Source organism: Lagenorhynchus albirostris, chromosome 8 (genome assembly GCF_949774975.1).
Source record: "Lagenorhynchus albirostris chromosome 8, mLagAlb1.1, whole genome shotgun sequence".
Taxonomy (NCBI): domain Eukaryota; kingdom Metazoa; phylum Chordata; class Mammalia; order Artiodactyla; family Delphinidae; genus Lagenorhynchus; species Lagenorhynchus albirostris.
Genome location: NC_083102.1, coordinates 74,867,713 through 74,886,580, shown reverse-complemented (window position 1 = coordinate 74,886,580; position 18,868 = coordinate 74,867,713). Strand labels below are relative to the sequence as shown.

At 39.6% G+C, this 18,868-nt stretch overlaps 1 protein-coding gene across 3 annotated transcripts in view; it reads right to left on the bottom strand.

Moving 5' to 3' along the window:
• The window catches only part of KLHL7 (kelch like family member 7), a 64,283-nt gene that overhangs the window by 15,780 nt on the left and 29,635 nt on the right, over positions 1 to 18,868 (bottom strand). For all 3 annotated transcript variants that reach the window (XM_060157148.1, XM_060157149.1, XM_060157150.1), the window contains 2 exons: positions 14,924 to 15,066; positions 330 to 570 (listed from right to left, as the gene is read on the bottom strand). In XM_060157148.1, coding sequence (XP_060013131.1) covers positions 330 to 570; positions 14,924 to 15,066 — 384 coding nt within the window. The remainder of the gene's footprint in view (positions 1 to 329; positions 571 to 14,923; positions 15,067 to 18,868) is intronic.

The window sequence follows — 18,868 nt, the reverse complement described above, 5'->3', positions numbered from 1 at the left end:
AAACTCCAAAATCTTTAAAGCAAATAATATTACGTATATAAAATAACTAATCCAGATGGCAACAATGAAACTAAAATCCAGATGACGTCAATGAAACCGTTGTCATGACAAAAAATGGACAGTTAACATAATCTAGGAAGTTGAAGTTCTCGTAAATTAATGACTTAGAAAGAGTAAGGTAAACCTTCAGGGAAATGTGCTCTAAAATATGACAGCTATGTATTTAAATTTGTCAAAAAGTATCTGAACAAATAATACCAACTCTGTTTAAATATGAAAGCCAAGACCCTCAGCTTTAAAGCACACACAAATACTGAATAAGTCCTTACCAACTTCGGAACCTCCAGATGTATAAATTTTGCCTTCTGCAGCGCAGGCAGCAAGGCTGTCTCGAGGTGTTGGAGGGCCCAGTTTGGAATACCAGCTATCTTTAACGACATTATAGCAGTCCATTCGTTTTATGGGGAAAAGCTGAGAGCCACCCAAAATGTAAACTACATTGTCCCAAAACACGCATGCTGCGTCTCTTCGTTTTTCAAAGGGGCAGCGGATGTCTGTCCAGCTATAATCCTGTAACAGGAAAGGACAGGAAGATTTCAGTAATGGAAAACTATAATAGGAAAGGATGAAGCAAAGATATAATTGAGAACATACAAAACATAAGAATATGTTAAATTTATCAGAGTACATATAAGAATGTTTGGCTTGAGACTATTATTTAATCTTGCGTGATTTCTTCAGAATGTTGGTTAGTCGTGGCAGAAGGCAAGAGGAAGACAGTGACGGCTTTGGGTCTTTTCTGGCTCTAAAATAAACTTTAATACATTTGTATGTATCACCAACACCCCGTCTTCTATTCCTTCTGTTATTGAGGATAACAATACAAGAAAATACTAAAATAAGCAGTTTTGTTATTTAAAGAAAGATTTTTTTTTTCAAATGTAAATATGTGCATCCCTTCTTTGCCGGATGTATAGGGATATAAAGAATCAATGGATAATCTGAAGCTTTAACTGCCATTAACCTACTAATGTCTAAAGCCAGAAGGCATTTTGTAGACTTCTGAGAGATATTAATTTTCCGTAAATATTCAGGTGAGCCAGTATAGTCAGCCAGACTCTTAAAGCTGTGATATTATGAAATACTTGAATAACCTGAGTAGTCTGGAAACAACTTTTTTCTTCTCTATGAGAAGAAATGGGCACCTATCAGTACTTCACAATAAAGGCTGTTCACAGCACCACTGATTCCTATGTTTGATGACATCCAAGGACACCTGTGGCCCTTCTTCTATGTAAATATGTGGGGGAATGCTCCCAAAGTTATAGCTTGTTGGATCCTCCCCCTTTTAAAGCAAGGAAGTTACAGTGTTCCTGCTGCTTTCTGAAAATGGTTGAAAATAATTAGGGTCAGATAGAAATCCAAACAATTACCAATCTCATCAATCAAAGCACTGTGATTTATTAATGTGGATTTCCCTTTGGGAAAATTTGATATCTATCATGCTAATGTCCTGTTTTTCAGGCATTCACTGAATTAGATCAAAGCATCGTAGAATGTACGAAATGGTCTCTTAGGTAAAAGAAGAGTCCCTGATTGAGAATATCTTGACTCCTAGTGATGATAAACATTCTGCTTTTTAGGTGACCAGAGAAACAGAGCCTTAATCCCTTTCTTATTCTCAAATTAGGGTCTATGAGGCCCCCTGGGTTACTCAGTGGTATTTTTATTGGTAGGCACACAAAACTGCAGGATAAACGTAACATCTTCCTGAAGCTTCAGTTTTACTCAATGGATTTGAAAAACTGAGGAAGAGTATTTTAAACATTTGTTTTCTTGGGGAAACTGTGTACCACAGAGTGAAAAAAAAGTAAGCGATAAAATATTCTACAGGGAGCAATACCTCAAAAGTAAACAAAATTACTCTCTTACATATTATGCAGATCTACTCGTAGCTCCTACCTGACCAGGTTCATTAGCAGAGAAATACAATTTCATTAATAAGGTACATTAACTTAGTGAATCTCAAGTCTTGCCACTCTTACACCCAATTTATTTGATATTATTAGAAAGTAATATGCAAATTTTCCCATAATTTCTAAAGACATCCTTAAAAACATTATCTTTCTAAACTCTTCCTTAATTTCAGGATGAGAAAGTTGGCCAGATATTTTTTGAAATGGTCTCCAAGACCTGATACTCTTCAAATTAAAAAGAACTGCCCAGGTAGAAGCTGGAACTGAAAAAACAATATACTACTTCTTTTAGCTAGATGAGCTTAAACACTTAGATACTAAGATTATGAGGTTCCAAAGAATGAAATAATTTCAAAGAGCTTGGTAACAGAATAATTCTAACTTTCCAATACTACTCAAGGGTCTGAGTAGGGAACGGATGATCATAAGTCATATAGGACTTGGTTATACTTCATATTTAAAAATTAAAATGCATTGCTCTCTCGGAACTCTAAGCCCAAGGGAAAATTGATTAGCGTGTGTGTCTGCAGTGTGTGTGTGTGTGTGTGTGTGTGTGTGTAACATGGGAATAGGCACATGTTTCTACTTGCAGTGTGGGCTCTCATTTCTCTAGAAGTCCTCAAGTTTTTAAATCTTTCCTAACTCTCCCAATACTGTCATTGGTCACCATACATATTAAACACTATGCTTGATAAATACTAGCTATATATAATATTCTGCCTAATAGTTCATCTTCTACACAGGTAAGTGAAATATCTTTCTTTTTACCTGGAATGCAAAGTAGACTTCATTTCAGATAAAATGTAATGCTTTACATTTGGGCTCATTAAATATACCTGTCAGGTGTTAAATGCACCTATGTTTGAGCATATCTGCCTTTGGTTGTACACAGGGGAGATTATGGTCTTTTTTTTCTGTGCGTGTATGGGCCAACCTCCCTTGGAAATCTACCCAATTCCCTCAATCTACCCCCCATCCAAAATAAAGTACTGAGAATGTGATTTAACGTTTGCCCTTTGATAACTTGTTATACTACCTAGGAGATGTGTGCAGTTGAAGAAGCAAGCAGAGAGGGGATAAAAACAGATGGGAAGTCATGCTTTTCAGCTCAGTGGATATCTTTGCCAGGTCTTATTCTAGTCATGGGACCACTCCCAACCTGGGGCCTGTAGGTGGAGGAAGAATTACTTATGGCTCCCAGCACTCACAGGCTACAAGGCAAGCTAGAAGGGCATGGAGCTTTCATGTTAGCAACAGATGGATGAAGAGCACTAGAGTCACAGTGTATATGTGTGGGCAGGAAATTGTTACCCTAAAAATATAATTTAATGCAGTTTTTATTGAGTACCTATTCCAGGCAAGGTTATACGCTTAGCTGCTGAGAAGATATGAAAATGAGAAAACCGGAAAGCTTAGAAAAAACACAGGTAGAAGGATTTCTTAAGTTCTGACACATCACCCATGTATGCATCCACACATATTATATGCAGACATAGCCATGTATAAAGTCCTGTCTTTCCTGGTCCCAGTCAGTCTTTCTTGCCTCTGCTGTGATATATCACATTCTAGACTTTTTTCAAGCTCAAGACTCCTTTTCTTTTTGCAAGCTTCCCTGATTTCCTTTTTCTGAATCCCCACCACACTGAAGTCTGCAGTTGATGACTGAGTACGCCATTACATCTTGTCTTGTGTGACTTTTCAGCTGTAGGACACTGCTACAGGAAGTGAAAGTGAAAGCCCTGCTTGAGTTGAAGGGCTGTAATATTTTTCTCCAAATGCCTTAGGGTAAAAACATCAGCCTGCTATTTTCCTTGAGAGTAAGGATTGATTTAATATAATCTTTATTCTGAAAACACATGAATCCTCAAATAATAGAAACACTACAGATGTAAATTTTAACAATATTCAAGACAACCAAAATGCAAAATGAAACTTTTTATTTTTAAGACTTGAGAACTTTATTTTGCATCGTTTTGAGAGAAAATCAAGCAAAGCTAGGGGAGAGAGGAGGTATATGCCAGATGCCACAACATTCCTAGAAGCAGTGTCATGAAAAGTACATCAAAACACTGTGGCTTATAAAAAAAGGACAAAATAATGCCATTTACAGCAACATGGATGGACCTAGAGATTGTCATACTGAGTGAAGTGAGACAGAGAAAGACAAATATATGATATCACAAATATATGATATCCACACATAATGCAGAATCTAAAAAAATGGTACAAATGAACTTACTTACAAAACAGAAATAGTCACTATTACAAATAAATGATAATATTATATATCCTTATGAGGAATACTCCACAGCCCTTCAAAAGGATGGTGTTTTCATTGACATGAAAATACCACCACAATATAAATGCTGAGAGAGTAAAAAAAAGTTTTTGTAAAATAGCACGTATGGCATGATCCCACATATATAAAGTGAGAACACTGGGGACTCCCCTGGCAGTCCAGTGGTTAAGACTCCGTGCTTCCACTGCAGAAGGCATGGGTTCGATCCCTGGTCAGGGAAGCTCTGCATGCCACGAGGTGCGGCCAAAACAAAAAATAAATAAAAAATAAAATTAAAAAAATAAAAAATTCTAAATTAAAAAAAAATGAGAGGACTGGAATGATCTTCACCAACTATTGAGGACTGTTTGTTATGCTGGGAGCACTTTGGCTTTCTCCTTTTTATCTTGCTATGTTTGAATTTTCTACAATGAGCATATATTATTTTTTTTAAATAGAGAAAGTAAATGCAACAATTAGGCAAGTAGTACCAAAAGTATGGTACAAAGAAAACAACTTCTCACATCAGATGCTTATAATAGTACTAAATGTTTTAACATAAATGTGGACTTAAAAGTAATTTAAGTTAAGGCTTTAAAAACTTAAACACCTAAATAGCTATTATACTATGCGGCTGAATTTCAACTACAAGATGGATCAGAAACAGTCTTTGCCTTCCTTCCAAATAGCACACTATTAGGGCATATCTAGTTTTTTGGAAGTGAACACTTGATTATACTTAATTTCCTAGGCTGTACCCACTTTGAAATGCACTCATTTTCAATGGGATCACACAGATATTTCTGTAAACATATTAACCTCCCAAAGTCCAGAAAGGGATTTAATAATCAGCCATTGGAAGAAAATCCTCTTGTAACTTAAGTTCTTCATAAAACATAGCATCACAGCTAGAAAAAAGGCTTCCACAATTGGGGGTGGGTGGGCAGGGCGTGACTGTGCTACTGTAAGCTGCTAGATAAACTTGGGAACAGTGAACATATAAACGGGCAGTTCCCAGCTACTGATCAGTTAAAACTAGCAAGGAGTGGGAAGTGAGGCCAGACACCAGCTCAAAGGGAATTACTAATTAAGAATCACTACTGTTTTATAAAGTCACAGCATGTTCTCCCTCCTCCACTCTCAAACTAAAACCATACCACCAAGACACACAACTCAAATCTACTCAGAAATTTAAGTGAGATGAAACTCAGTTCAAAAGTGAAACCTGATATGAATATTATGCTCAATATCAGCTCTTGTCCTTTCAGTAGAAAATACATGAAATAGCAGGGGAGCATCTCTGCGCTAGCACCTTGCCAGATATCTCAATGACAAGATTTGCCTTTAGATGAACTCTGACGTGTAATTTTTTATCTTGGCACAGGAAGGCATATTATACTTTAAATGATTATCTCAAATCTCAAAATGCAGTAACATACCCATTTAATAAAATGTTCTCACCAATGGGACAAACATCAACTCTGTCTCAGATGTGTGGAGTATAGGAGATAATGCACCCAGTCAGGAGGTTTGGAAGAGTTAGGCAGGGTAAAGAAAAAAACAAAATGGAGATGGTAAGCCTTTTTACATTTAAATATGGGAAAATGAGAAAAACTTAAGGATGGCAAGGAGAAAGAGACTCAGTGAATGAAGATCAAAGAGTCAAATGAACATAATTGATATTAACGCAAATCCTAAGGTTTAAACCTTCTGTTAATAGACCAGAAAACTGAAGTTCAAAAAGGCTGACTTGCCTAAGCTCCTATACCTAGACTTGAAATGCTCTTTCTACAAAACAGCTTCTTTCTTTTAGAAATAAAGGAAGGAAGGAAGGAAGGAAGAAAGGAAGAAAAGGAGGGAGGAAGGAAGACAAGGGACCAAAAAAAAGGTCTCACAAAAGAAAAAAGACCAATGGCTGAGTTCTTCAGTTCTTCCACCTATATCTAAATTCTTTTTTTTTTAAAGCAAAAAGTTAGACTCCATTCAGTTAAACAATATGTTGTATGCATTTTATGAAAACTTTTAATACTCATACTTATCAAACCAAAAAGATATATTCATACTTAGGACTCAATATATTCTTTTCTTTCTCTTTCTTCCTATCTAAACTCCACCAGTAAGTGTCCCTCAAGAAAACTTCCATGAAGCTTCCATGGACTAATTCAACCCAGGGGAATCTCTTCTTTTTAGACCACCAAGGCTGTCATTAGCTATCCCATACCGGGACTTTTAATTGGCTACATTCGGTGGCAGCTTCACCAACCTCAGCCTCTGTGTTCTCTAATTGTTTCAAGCTTGTATACATCTCATACAATTTGAGTTTGACTCCTTCATAATCCCTGCTGCAGCCTAATCCCCAAATTTCAAATTCTAGATGAACTGTCATACTGGTAATATATGACAAAATATTTGTTCAAACTGCAGTTTATAACCAGTTAACTGTACAATATGCTATGGTACAATCTGCTGTTGTTTATAGCAACTGAAGTTAGCTTTCTCTTATACTGATCAGCAATTTTCAAAGAATATCACAAGAAACCTATCTGAACATGATTTAATACTTCTAGGATAAAAGATCTTACTGTGCCTTTGGGGCATCATATGAACAATCACCAAAGGTAGCCAACAGTAATTTTTGAATGACATGGTATAGTAAATATTTATTTCATTCCCTGTTGGTTTCCCTCAGCCTCTTACCCCCTAGCCCTGCATTTATGTAGCCACTACCCTCCAGCTAATTCCAGGATGACGAGAGTCCTTTAAAGCACCACCACACAGATTTATCATCCCTAGTCTCCTTATCCCTTCCCACCTGTGGCCCTCAGTCAAATACCTACAGCTTTGTTTCTGCCCTCTCTGTCCCTTAAGGGGACTGATCTGTTAATTTATAATAATTATGGCTGGCCGTGGCTTACAGAGAGTCTGAAGTCGTCCCTCTCTTGGTGAGTCGTATTTTTACTGGGGTTTTTTGTAGGCACAGGGACTAAACACAAAAGGAAACTGACCCCTGAAGGTGGGAACTTCAGGTACTGCACCTTTGTAGGGTACGAGGGCTGTGAGGTTGACTTTACAACAAAACTACAAAAGTGTGTTATGGAGATGCTTGAAAACAAAACAAAACAGAGGCTCTCAATATTCCTATTGTGGAAGACATCCTAGGAAGGCACTCTACTGAGAATTTACCTCAGAATGTGTTCCAATCTCTTCTACTTGAATGTGAGGACCTCCTGTCTAACCAAACTGCCTGCAAACAATCAGGTATGAGAAATACTTATTGTGCATAAGCGGCAAAGAACACTGATTTTTACCACCGGCGCCTGTTATACTGACCACTAAGGAAGCTTAAGGGATACCCATGGTGACCCACACTTGCATTCCAGCAACGTCAGTCCTTGCAGGACACAGCTATAGGTCTAAACCACCTGGGCTTACTGCTGCCCATTTTGGATATTTCGTTCTTACAGGTGCCCCTGATCATTTTAGCAGGACTCACTCTTTGACTCCAGCACACTGCTCCTACAACACTCTTTTGATGGTGACAAACACTACTGATGCCCTCTTACAAAAGCTTCATTAATTTTTTAATGTAACACCATTTTCCTATAAGGTTTACACTTCTTTTACACACAGGTCTTTTAAAATCACATGCAACGTATAACTGCCAGTTTCCACCGTGATGACAGTGTAGGACTGTCTCCTTAGTGAAGGCCTGTTTAAGAGGGAAGGTAGCTATGATACTGTGAGAAAAGGCACTGTGATACCTTTAGTAAACAATATTTCCAAGAGGAAAATGTGTTTTGTGTTGAAAGTAACTTCACTTCTTTTGATTTAGGGCCCACCTATATTTAAATCCAGTCCTATAAAACCAACTGACAAAATTGCTTATGAAATATTATATAAAGTTATACTGGTTCATTCATCCTCACAAACTTGACTTCCCACATTGGGCCAGACACTAAGCTCAGTGATGAGTCTACTTCAGAGTTTTTTTTGTTTTGTTTTTTTTCTCTTTGCGGTACGTGGGCCTCTCACTGCTGCAGCCTGACCCGTTGTGGAGCACAGGCTCCGGACGCGCGGGCTCAGCGGCCATGGCTCACGGGCCCAGCCGCTCCGTGGCATGTGGGATCCTCCTGGACTGGGGTACGAACCCGTGTCCCCTGCATCGGCAGGCGGACTCTCAACCACTGCGCCACCAGGGAAGCCCTACTTCAGAGTTTTAAGTGGAAAAAGGCACTAAGAGGGAATTCCCTGACAGTCCAGTGGTTAGGACTCTGTGCTCTCATTGCCAAGGGCCTGGGTTCAATCCCTGGTCAGGGAACTAAAATCTCACAAGCCCCGGCAGTGAGACCAAAAAAAAAAAAAGAATAAGAAAAGGTACTCAGGGTAAACCTTTTGAACCTGATGGTTCCATAAAATATGGCACCATGTGGTTTTCTGCCTTTGCAATTTACAGGATCTAGTCCTCACTCTGCTGGTCTTACTCCTTGTTTGGTTTTGGCAGGGAATATGCAGAATCCCTTTTTCTCTAGAGCATACGCTCCTATTTTTTTTTTTTTTTTTGGCTGCGTTGGGTCTTTGTTGCTGGCCACAGGCTTTCTCTATTTGCAGCAAGCAGGGGCTACTCTTCACTGTGGTGGCTTCTCTTGTTGCAGAGCACGGGCTCTAGGTGCTCGGGCTTCAGTATTTGCAGCACGTGGGCTTAGTAGTTGTGGTGCACGGGTTTAGCTGCCCCGTGGCATGTGGGATCTTCCCGGACCGGGGATTGAACCTGTACTGGCAGGCAGATGCTTAACCACTGCGCCACCAGGGAAGTCCCATAGTCTCCTATTTCTCCACCATATGAAAGTGGTGAGCCAAGACCTCTACAAAGTTTTAAGCCCTCAAAGCTGATCATTTCACTGACAAGAATAGTCCAAATAATCTGATCAATTAAGTCAACTTTTATTTGGCATCAATATCATAAAATGTTCCCATACGACAATTTGAGAACACCAATTCTAAGAGAACAGAGCACCGGATTCAGAAAAATAACTCTTTTAGTAATCAATAAGCACTTGAAAACTTTAAAAACAGGTACAGGTGGGGAAGGGGAGACTCAGCAGGCTTCATGAAAGGACCCTGACAAGAAGAGTATCATTTCAATTCAATATAGCAACCCAAGATTTCTTTATCTACTACTTTATCTACTAGAAAAATTGTTAAGATTTTCTTATCATTTTTCAGTCAGCAGTTAATACAAATATTTGCCGCCTCTCATGAGCAATATCCAAGGAATATCTAAAGATAATAGTTTATAGGGATGTTGGCTTAATTCTAGATAATTCAATTAAGTAGTACTGCTTAAATTGTCTCTTTGAAGGAGATCAATTCAGTGAAAATAATCATTTTGGGTTGGTATAGGACACACATCAATGGGTTCCGTTTAATGACAGTTAAAACCATTTTAGCATCTCTGAAAATATTAAGTTCAAGAATTTTAAAACAATTCCTATACAGTACTTATTATTAAGCAGTCTACTTAAATAATGAAATAATGTTCACCTTGGGAGATTCAAGGTAAATAACTTATAATGAAATCAGCCTTTCCAATTGTTTTAATATTAGAAATAATAAAGACAACCAACTTATATTAAAATATTATAAATAATAGTAAATGGTGAATATTTTCAAGATGAAGTTTTTAGCAGAAAGAAAGGAGAGGTTGGTACTTCTAATAGAAATATTTAATAAATATTGTAATGGGATTCTAATGGTGTCAGCGTTAGGGAATAAAGTAATAACTGATGGGATGAGGATGTTTTTATTGGTAGTTATATCCTCAGTTATTTACATTTTTCCACTGCAAGTCTAAAAACCTGTGACTGAGTATACAAAAGAGCACTAGGAACGTGCCATTTATAAGTGCAAAGTAAAACACCAAATGAGAATTCTGAAGTTACAGTCTCATTTCCAAGCTTGTGCAGAATATCCATCCTTTTTTTATCTCTCCAATTTAAAAAAATAAAAATTAAGGAAAGTTGTACAACTACAGACCAAAAACAAAGTGTTAGCAGTCATTCCATATTTGCCTTATTCTAAAAACAGTGCTGTCTCCCAAATGGAATCAGGATTCTCCTTGTCCCCCTGTACATCAAAACAGACATCTACTTTAAGATAAAGTATTTTCTATCAAAACATACTTTATTGCTTTTTAACTGTCAAAATCAACACCAAAGTTAGGCTTCGGGAAACAAGAGGGGTGTAACTATTGTCACCACCTGAAAGCTGTGCTTCACAGATTTAAGCTCCTATGACTTCAGATTTTCCTTGGGGAAAAAAAAGTTTATTTATAAATTTCCTGCTGTTGCCTCAAAAGGATCCTGAAAAATTAAAAAACAGTGAAATTAAATAGCCACTGAAATGTCAGTAGTCTTAAAACTTACCTGGTGTGAAACAGATGTGTAGGTGTATCAACCTGTTAAGCACACTGACACTGAGCTTATTGAACTATATTGCACAGGCCATGAAACCTCATGGTACCTGCCAGTCACTCAGTCTTCTACTAAGAAAGGAAGCTAGATGTCTTTAGTAAAAAATCAGCCTATATATTGGACATGGAGGAATGGACCAGAGATAGATATATGACCTGAGAGCAGCCCACAGGGACATTCCAAATATGATGGTATTTAACCAATCTAACCTGATACTCTTTCCCTGGAGGTCTTTTTGATATCTGGCAGCATATATACTCTATGAGTTATATGACTCACACTGGTGACTCTAACTATCGTAGCAGGGCCAGATGTGGTCTCCTTACTGGACCAGATTGACTAAAACTTGGTCTGTAGTTAACACTCTGGGTAATGTGTTATTTCTGTTACTATTTACCCAGATCATTAAATGGAATTTCAACTGGCAGGGAAAATAAAATAATTTCATAGTCTGACCTCAAGATCTCTAGACTCTAACTCTCTGCTATAATCTCAGCTGCAGGAGCCCTGGTCTATCTCACCTTGCCAAAGGTCTCCTATATCGATGCCTATAATACTGATCAGTTCTGGAAACAGAACTGAACAGAAAATGGAAAGGATCCCGTATGTCTTGGTGAGACAAGTGCTTCACAGGACAGGAGAGAAGTTATCCTAGAGTACAGAGTTGGTCACTTCAGAGTCCCTAGATGTCCACAGGTCTGCAGCAGGGGTTGGCAAACTATGGCCTGCAGGCTAAATCCAACCCAATGACTGTTTCTGTAAATAAAATTTGATTGGAGGGATTTCCCTGGTGGCGCAGTGGTTAAGAATCCACCTGCCAATGCAGGGGACAGGGGTTCAAGCCCTGGTCCAGGACGATCCCACATACCGCTAAGCAACTAAGCCCATGCGCCACAACTGAGCCCGTGCTCTAGAGCCCGCGAGCCACAACTACTGAGCCTACGTGCCACAACTACTGAAGCCTGTGCGCCTAGATCCTGTGCTCTGCAACAAGAGAAGCCACCGCAATGAGAAGCCCGTGCACTGCAACGAAGAGTAGCCCCTGCTCGCTGCAACCAGAGAAAGCTCGCGCACAGCATCGAAGACCCGACATAGCCAAAAATCAATCAATAAATAAACTAATTTTAAAAAAAAAACCTCATCACACTGTTTAAAAAAAAATCTGATTGGAATACAGCCATGCCCACTTGTTTACGTATTATCTATGGCTGCTTTCCTGCTACAGCATCAGAGCTGAGCAGTTATGGCAGAGAACGTGTAGCCTAAAAAGCTAAAAATATTCTGTGGTCTTGTACAGAAAAAGTTTGCCAAGCCCTGATCTACAGCATGTTGGCATAGCCCCTTGGAAAGGAAGGACAGCTTGCTGCCCCAACCATCTTCTAACATTTTACAGATGACACATATCCTGTGTTTGAGTGTCCTACATTTATACTTTTACTGGGTAAGCTTTCTAAGTGGGACAGGCTATAATCATATGGCTCAGCTGCTCAGGCTATCGTGTGATCCTAGGGCATTGGGATGCTGAATGAGATGCTGCATATAACTTCAGGCATGTCCCAATATGACCAGAGAGCACACGTGTGGGATTCTGGAGCAAGGCCAACCTACTTTAAGCAGGTACCATTTTTTCAGTAAATAGCTCCTGGCTGGCTGCTAGGGTCTGGCAGCAAATGTCTGACACCAAGGGACACCATGTGACCATATCATTAACCCATTTTGAACAGTTTTACCTGACCTACCAACTCACAAATAGCATGCTTTCAACCCATGATCTAGTATTTAAACATAAAATTGGGCATATGGAGGTCCCCAAGGCACAGAATACCCAAATGGGATCATCACAACCCTTACTCAGGAGGCCTTCTCTCTCACCCAGGGTTATGTCTTCATGGAGGTGGTCCCTACGGATCAGCTGACAAAATTGAGAGACCCGAACTTGGTGCATTTGTGATAGTCTTAGCCAAAAGTGGACTGCTTAAGGACCATACTCCCTTCAGGAATGGTACTGAAGGACAATACAGAAGAGACATATCCTGATATGGCAGATTTTCAAGCAGTTCCTTTTATTGTCCATTATACCTCTCAGTAGAGAAAGCCTCAGGTCAGTTTTTATCCATTCTCGGATGGTGACTAATGGTTTTCCCAGATGGATAGAGACTTAAAACAAGCAAGCACGAAAGACTGCTGACAAGGAGATCTGAGGAAGGATAACGTAGAACGCACTCCAGAAAGGGAACAAATTTGGGTCCCACGTGAGTTCTTACCAGAGTGCCCACAACTGCAGCAAAGCCTCTTAATAATCATGTGGACAGGACTGCATCTATATCTTTCCTCCCCAGTCCGATGCTTGCCCAGTGGGCTTACGAGTGACTCCAGTGGCAGCGACAGATATGCATGCGGTAACTGCGTAAGTCAGTGGCTCCAGAGGCTAATGGACTTTCCCTCCCTGAGGCCGACGTGGCTATCCACTACCGGCTAGCACCCACTTTGTTGGCAATACTGACGGATTCTAAGAACTTGATTTGTTATCACTCCTTGAGGGAACCAGTTACCCAATACCAAGCTAACTACAGTGGAACGCTTCCACGGTTGAAGGGACAAAGCTCTGTCCTCATTGGAATTGATACTTATTCTGCATGTGGATTGGCCTTTGCTGTCTTTTGCACTCTTGACAACACCATCATATGTGTTTTTATAAATGCCTTGTATATCACCACTACAGTACTACACAGAAAGCCTCCAAGGACACACTTCTCAGAGAAAGAAGTATCAGAAGTATCCTGATGTAAAAAGGATGTTCTGGACTCACCAGGTTATCTATCATCAACAAAAAAAAGGGCCTATGAGATGTTGAAAGAGACCATTAAGTGCTGAGATTCAACATCAGTTATGGGTACCACCTTGTAAGGTCGGGGTGCTATCTTTTAGGATTATGGTATCTGCTCTGCTTGGGCAATACATATAGTAACAGCAAAATATGGTATTATCTCCCCACAGCCAGAAAACACTGTTCTAAGAAACAAGGGGTAGAAACAGGAGCGCATTTTCTCATGATCTATTTTTAAAAATTGTGTTCCTACGGCTTCCCTGGTGGCGCAGTGGTTGAGAGTCTGCCTGCCGATGCAGGGGACACGGGTTCGTGCCCCGGTCCGGGAGGATCCCACATGCCACGGAGCGGCTGGGCCCGTGAGCCATGGCCGCTGAGTCTGTGCGTCTGGATCCTGTGCTCCGCAACGGGAGAGGCCACAACAGTGAGAGGCCCGCATACCGCAAAAAAAAAAAAAAAAATTGTGTTCCTAGACCTATGACTCAGGCTCTGCTGTCCAACTGGCATAACACATAATGGAAAACACATTAAAATTGGTAATAATTTCTAGATGGTTGGGGCTTCCCTGGTGATGCAGTGGTTATGAATCTGCCTACTACAAGGGACATGGGTTTGAGCCCTGGTCTGGGAAGATCCCACATGATACGAAGCAACTAAGTCCATGCGCCATAACTACTGAGCCTGAGCTCTAGAGCCCACGAGCTAAAACTACCGAACCCACGTGCCACAACTACTGAGCCTGCGCGCCTCGAGCCCGTGCTCCGCAACAAGAGAAGCCACCGCAATGAGAAGCCCGCGCACCGCAACGAAGAGTAGCCCCCACTCGCTGCAACTAGAGAAAGCCCGTGTGCAGCAATGAAGACCGAACGCAGCCAAAAATAAATAAAATAAATTTATATTTTTTAGATGATTGGATTAAAGGTAATTTTATCTTTTTTTCTTCATGATGGTCTAGATTCTCCACATTTTCTAGAATGACTGTGTATTATTTTATATTCAAACATAATTACTAAGGGGAAAAAAACAACCCACATAGCCCTAGAAGCAGATTTTCAATGAAAATCGCACATAAGGAAAGCAAGGAGCTGTAATGAATGCAAGGAGCTCCTCACAAAAGACAGAACTGTTTCCCGTTTTCTTTGATAATGGTTACTATGTAGCACTCCAGAGCAATCATGGAAACATTTGAAATCTGACTAAGCCTCAGTTTCCTTATTTGTAAAATGAAGGAGATAACTATGTATCTTGTAAGGTCTAGGAAAGAACACCATAAACTATAACATCTCCTATATGAGTTATTACTACTGGCGGTAGGTGCGTGTCTATGTGCTCAGTGCTTTTAAAAACAAAAACAAGAATAAAAATTAGTTACCTTTGGGTTAAAATATCTACAAGACTGTGGTTGGGAGCCTCCAAATAGGGCTATGCGGTAGTCATGTTTCTTTCTTCTGGGCCTTGTGCCTTCTACCAGTTCTTCTCGATCCTCTGGAGACAGGAGATGATACCTCATTCCACCTGTAGAAAAACACATGGCAACTCTTCAAGAACTTCAGGCACTTTAATACTTTGAAAAGGAAATACCCAAACAAAATAGTGTTTTTATTTCTGGAACTTTTTTTTTTAAAAAATCATCCCTCTATAGCATTTAAGGAAAGAATGAGGGAGAAGAGGCAGGAGAAATATTTAATAATCTGAGTCCTAATCAATTTATTATTCTCAGCAATCACCATTAATGCTAAGATTGTCCCACCCACTTACTAAATACCAGGGAATTATCTGGCTTTTCAAGCAACAGCTGTCACAACACTAATTACTGAAATGCAGATCTCCCAACCCAGCTGTTCTCAATCTTCACTGTACATAAGAATCACCTAGAAAATCTCAGAAACTGTCTATACCTGGGCCCTACCACAGGCCAGTTAAATCAAAATGTCTGGTGGTAGGGCTGAGGCACTGGTATCACCACTTAAATGTGGTTAAAAGATCAGCAGCTTCAGCACCTGGGAGCTTGTTAGAAATACTGAATCCCAGACCTACTGAATGAGAATCTGCATATTTAACAAAATCCTAAGGTAAATCAGATGCACATAAAACTGTGAGAAGTACTTACTGCTTATTCTAAAATGCAGTGAGGATTCGGAACTATTGTGATCTAACATGACCCTTTTCCTTTAAGCAATTCCTTAATTTTGTCAAGTCAGGGGACACTCAACAGTTAAAAACTTTGAAGATGTCATTTCAAATCAGTGTGGGAAAGGTGGATTGTTCAATAAATGATGTTAGACAATGATACGGAGAAAATATTTGTACCGCTACCTCATATTTTACTCTAAAGCAAATTCCAAATCAACAGAATATTTTAAAATGTAAAAAACCTCACAAACGAACTATAGGAAAAATCGGATAGTTAAAAAAAAAAAAAGGCCCAGAACGAGGAAGCCTAAGACAAATAACACAGAAACTATGAAAAAAATATTCAGAACTACATAAAATTTTAAGTTAAACTACTTCATGGCAAAAAGAAAGAACAAAATCAAAAGACAATGACAAACTAGGAAAGTATTTATAAATCATATAAATGACCTAAAGATATTCTTAGTAATATTAAGACGATCAACTAACAGAAAATTACATTAATAATCTGAACAAAGTTCACAGGAAAAGAACTAATTACAAATGACTCTCAAACATACGAAGAGATGCTCAACTGCCCTAGTTAGAGAAATACAAATTAAAATCATACTTTCTCACTCATCAGATTGTACAAGATCAAACTATCTGGAACACAACAGGGTATGATAAAGGAAGCAGCACGCTCCTCCACTGCTGGTGGGGATGTGGATGGGTACAAATTATCTGGAAGGCAATACAGGATGATCTGTGAAAATTACAAATGCACACACCCTTTAGCCAGTAATTCCCCCTTTAGGATTTTAGCAACCTAAAGTTCACTGTCAGGCAAGTGGTTAAAAATTATGGTATATCCACATAATGGAATACTGTATGTGGCCGTTGAGAAACATGAGGAAGGGTAACATGTACATATGAGACGATTTCCAAGAAATAATGTGGAATGAAAAAAAGCAAGAGGGGAAATTTCCTGGTGGTCCAGTGGTTAGGAGTCAGGGCTTCCACTGCCAAGAGCCCAGGTTCCATCCCTGGTTGAGGAACTAAGATCCTACAAGCCATGTGGCGCAGCCAAAAGAAAAAAAAAGAAATAAAAAAAGCAAGACATAAAAGAGTACACAGAGTGGAATACCATTTTAAAATTTATATCTTTATTCATATATATTTTTATACATAATTTATACAAGTATATGTCAGTAAATTACTGTATATGCACAAACTCAAGACTACCTTTGGAAGGATATACAAGATAATAATGGTTACCTCCAGTGAGACTTACTTTTCACCATATACCCTTTTATACCTTTTTGAATTGTAGATGATGTGCAGTATTACTGATCCAAAAATAAAATAATGTAAGCAATTCTCAATACATGCAGAAAACACTTCTGTTCATGAGGCTGTGTTGGGCCTTTATAAGAGAGATAGAGAGGACACGTTTGGAAAACAGGTTGTGAATGAATATCAGTATCAATAGTTCTAGCATCTCCTTCCATTTCAGAGTATGAGTAGAAGCACTGTGCATTAGAACAGCTGGAACACTCAGCAGCCTGCTCTACGTCAGGGGTCAGCAAACTTTCTCTGTAAAGGGCCAGACAGCAAATAATTTAGGCTCTGCAGGCCACATATGGTTCCTATTATTCATCTGTTTGCTTTTTACAATCCTTTACAATTATAAAAACCACTTTTCCTCATTCCCTCCTCTCCCACTCTAGGTCTAAGACTGTAGTTCTTAAGGTATATAGTTCCCTGACTAGCAGCATCACTTGGAAACGTGTCAGAAATCCAAATTATTGAACACTACACCTGAACAGATCTTGTGGGGTTTGAGAGCCGCTGCTCTAGTGAGGGCTCCACACAGGGCAGAGGTGTACTGTGAAATCTATGAACACAATACTCCCAACAAGAGAAGACAGGCAGCAGGGAAGGAGAGAAACAGGAGGGAACTGTTTCAGGCAACAGGCCACTGGGTAAAAGTGGCTGACTGTGGCTAACCAGGTCAACCCTGGAGGAAGCACAAACTGTGGCTCCTTCACTGATGGGCTGTTTCTCTCCCAGGACAGGGCTGGGGACAAACTCTCTGGCACCTTTCCCTGAGAAAGGCCTTGCTCCTTAGGCTTATTCCTTTGGGAGTTATTCCTTTGAGAGTCAGGTACTGTCATTTGCAAATTTTGAATAAGAACTTAGTCTGACCCTTTGTTATGGTTTTTTTTTTTTTAAATATAAATTTATTTATTTTTGGCTGTGTTGGGTCTTTGTTGCTGCATATGGGCTTTCTCTAGTTGTGGCGAGCGGGGGCTACTCTTCGTGGCGGTGCGCGGGCGTCTCATTGCTGCGGAGTATAGGCTCTAGGCACGCAGGATTCAGTAGTTGTGGCACGTGGGCTCAGTAGTTGTGGCACGCAGGCTCTAGAGCGCAAGCTCAGTAGTTGTGGTGCACAGGCTTAGTTGCTCCGCAGCATGTGGGATCTTCCCAGACCAGGGCTCAAATTCATGTCCCCTGCATTGGCAGGTGAATTCTTAACCATTGCACCACCAGGGAAGCCCCTTTGTTATGGTTTTGACTGTGTTCTTCATTTTGTTTTTATGACTTGTTTTCTTTTAGTTATAAATTCTTTCAGTTTAGTTTTATTCTATATTCCTATCATCTTTTGTTTTTCTTCTTCTCTCAAAAGGCAGACCCTAAATCAGATGGTAGGAAGGTAATTGATGATCTGAAGAAGGGAGGCCTTCTTTCCTCCACTGAGCTCTACTCAGCCTCCAAAGCCTGGAAGAGTCTCAGCTGCTTGTGCCTAGTCAAGGAATTTTAGAACTCACAGTTCTTTATTAGAACAAGACAAAACAAAAATGGAAAAGAAAAAGAAAAAAATGTAACAAAAAACAATTCCTGCTCAAGAGCCTAATCCCCACACTTGTTTGGATTTCTTGAATAATCCTGGTATCCTGTTTCTAAATCAACTCAGAATCCACATAAGAACTAAATACTTCACTGACTGGCTAATTTATCTTCAACAGCTTACACCATGTATGAAGAAACAGGTGCAGCTCTCTACCCAATGAAACCAGAAATATAACACAGGGTTTGCAAACAGAGGCATGACAAAAAATCTGGTATTAACTTGTGAAATCCAAAAGATGAAAGTCCTAATCTAAAGACATCTTCTTGGTCCTGATTTTCTTTCACGTCCCTG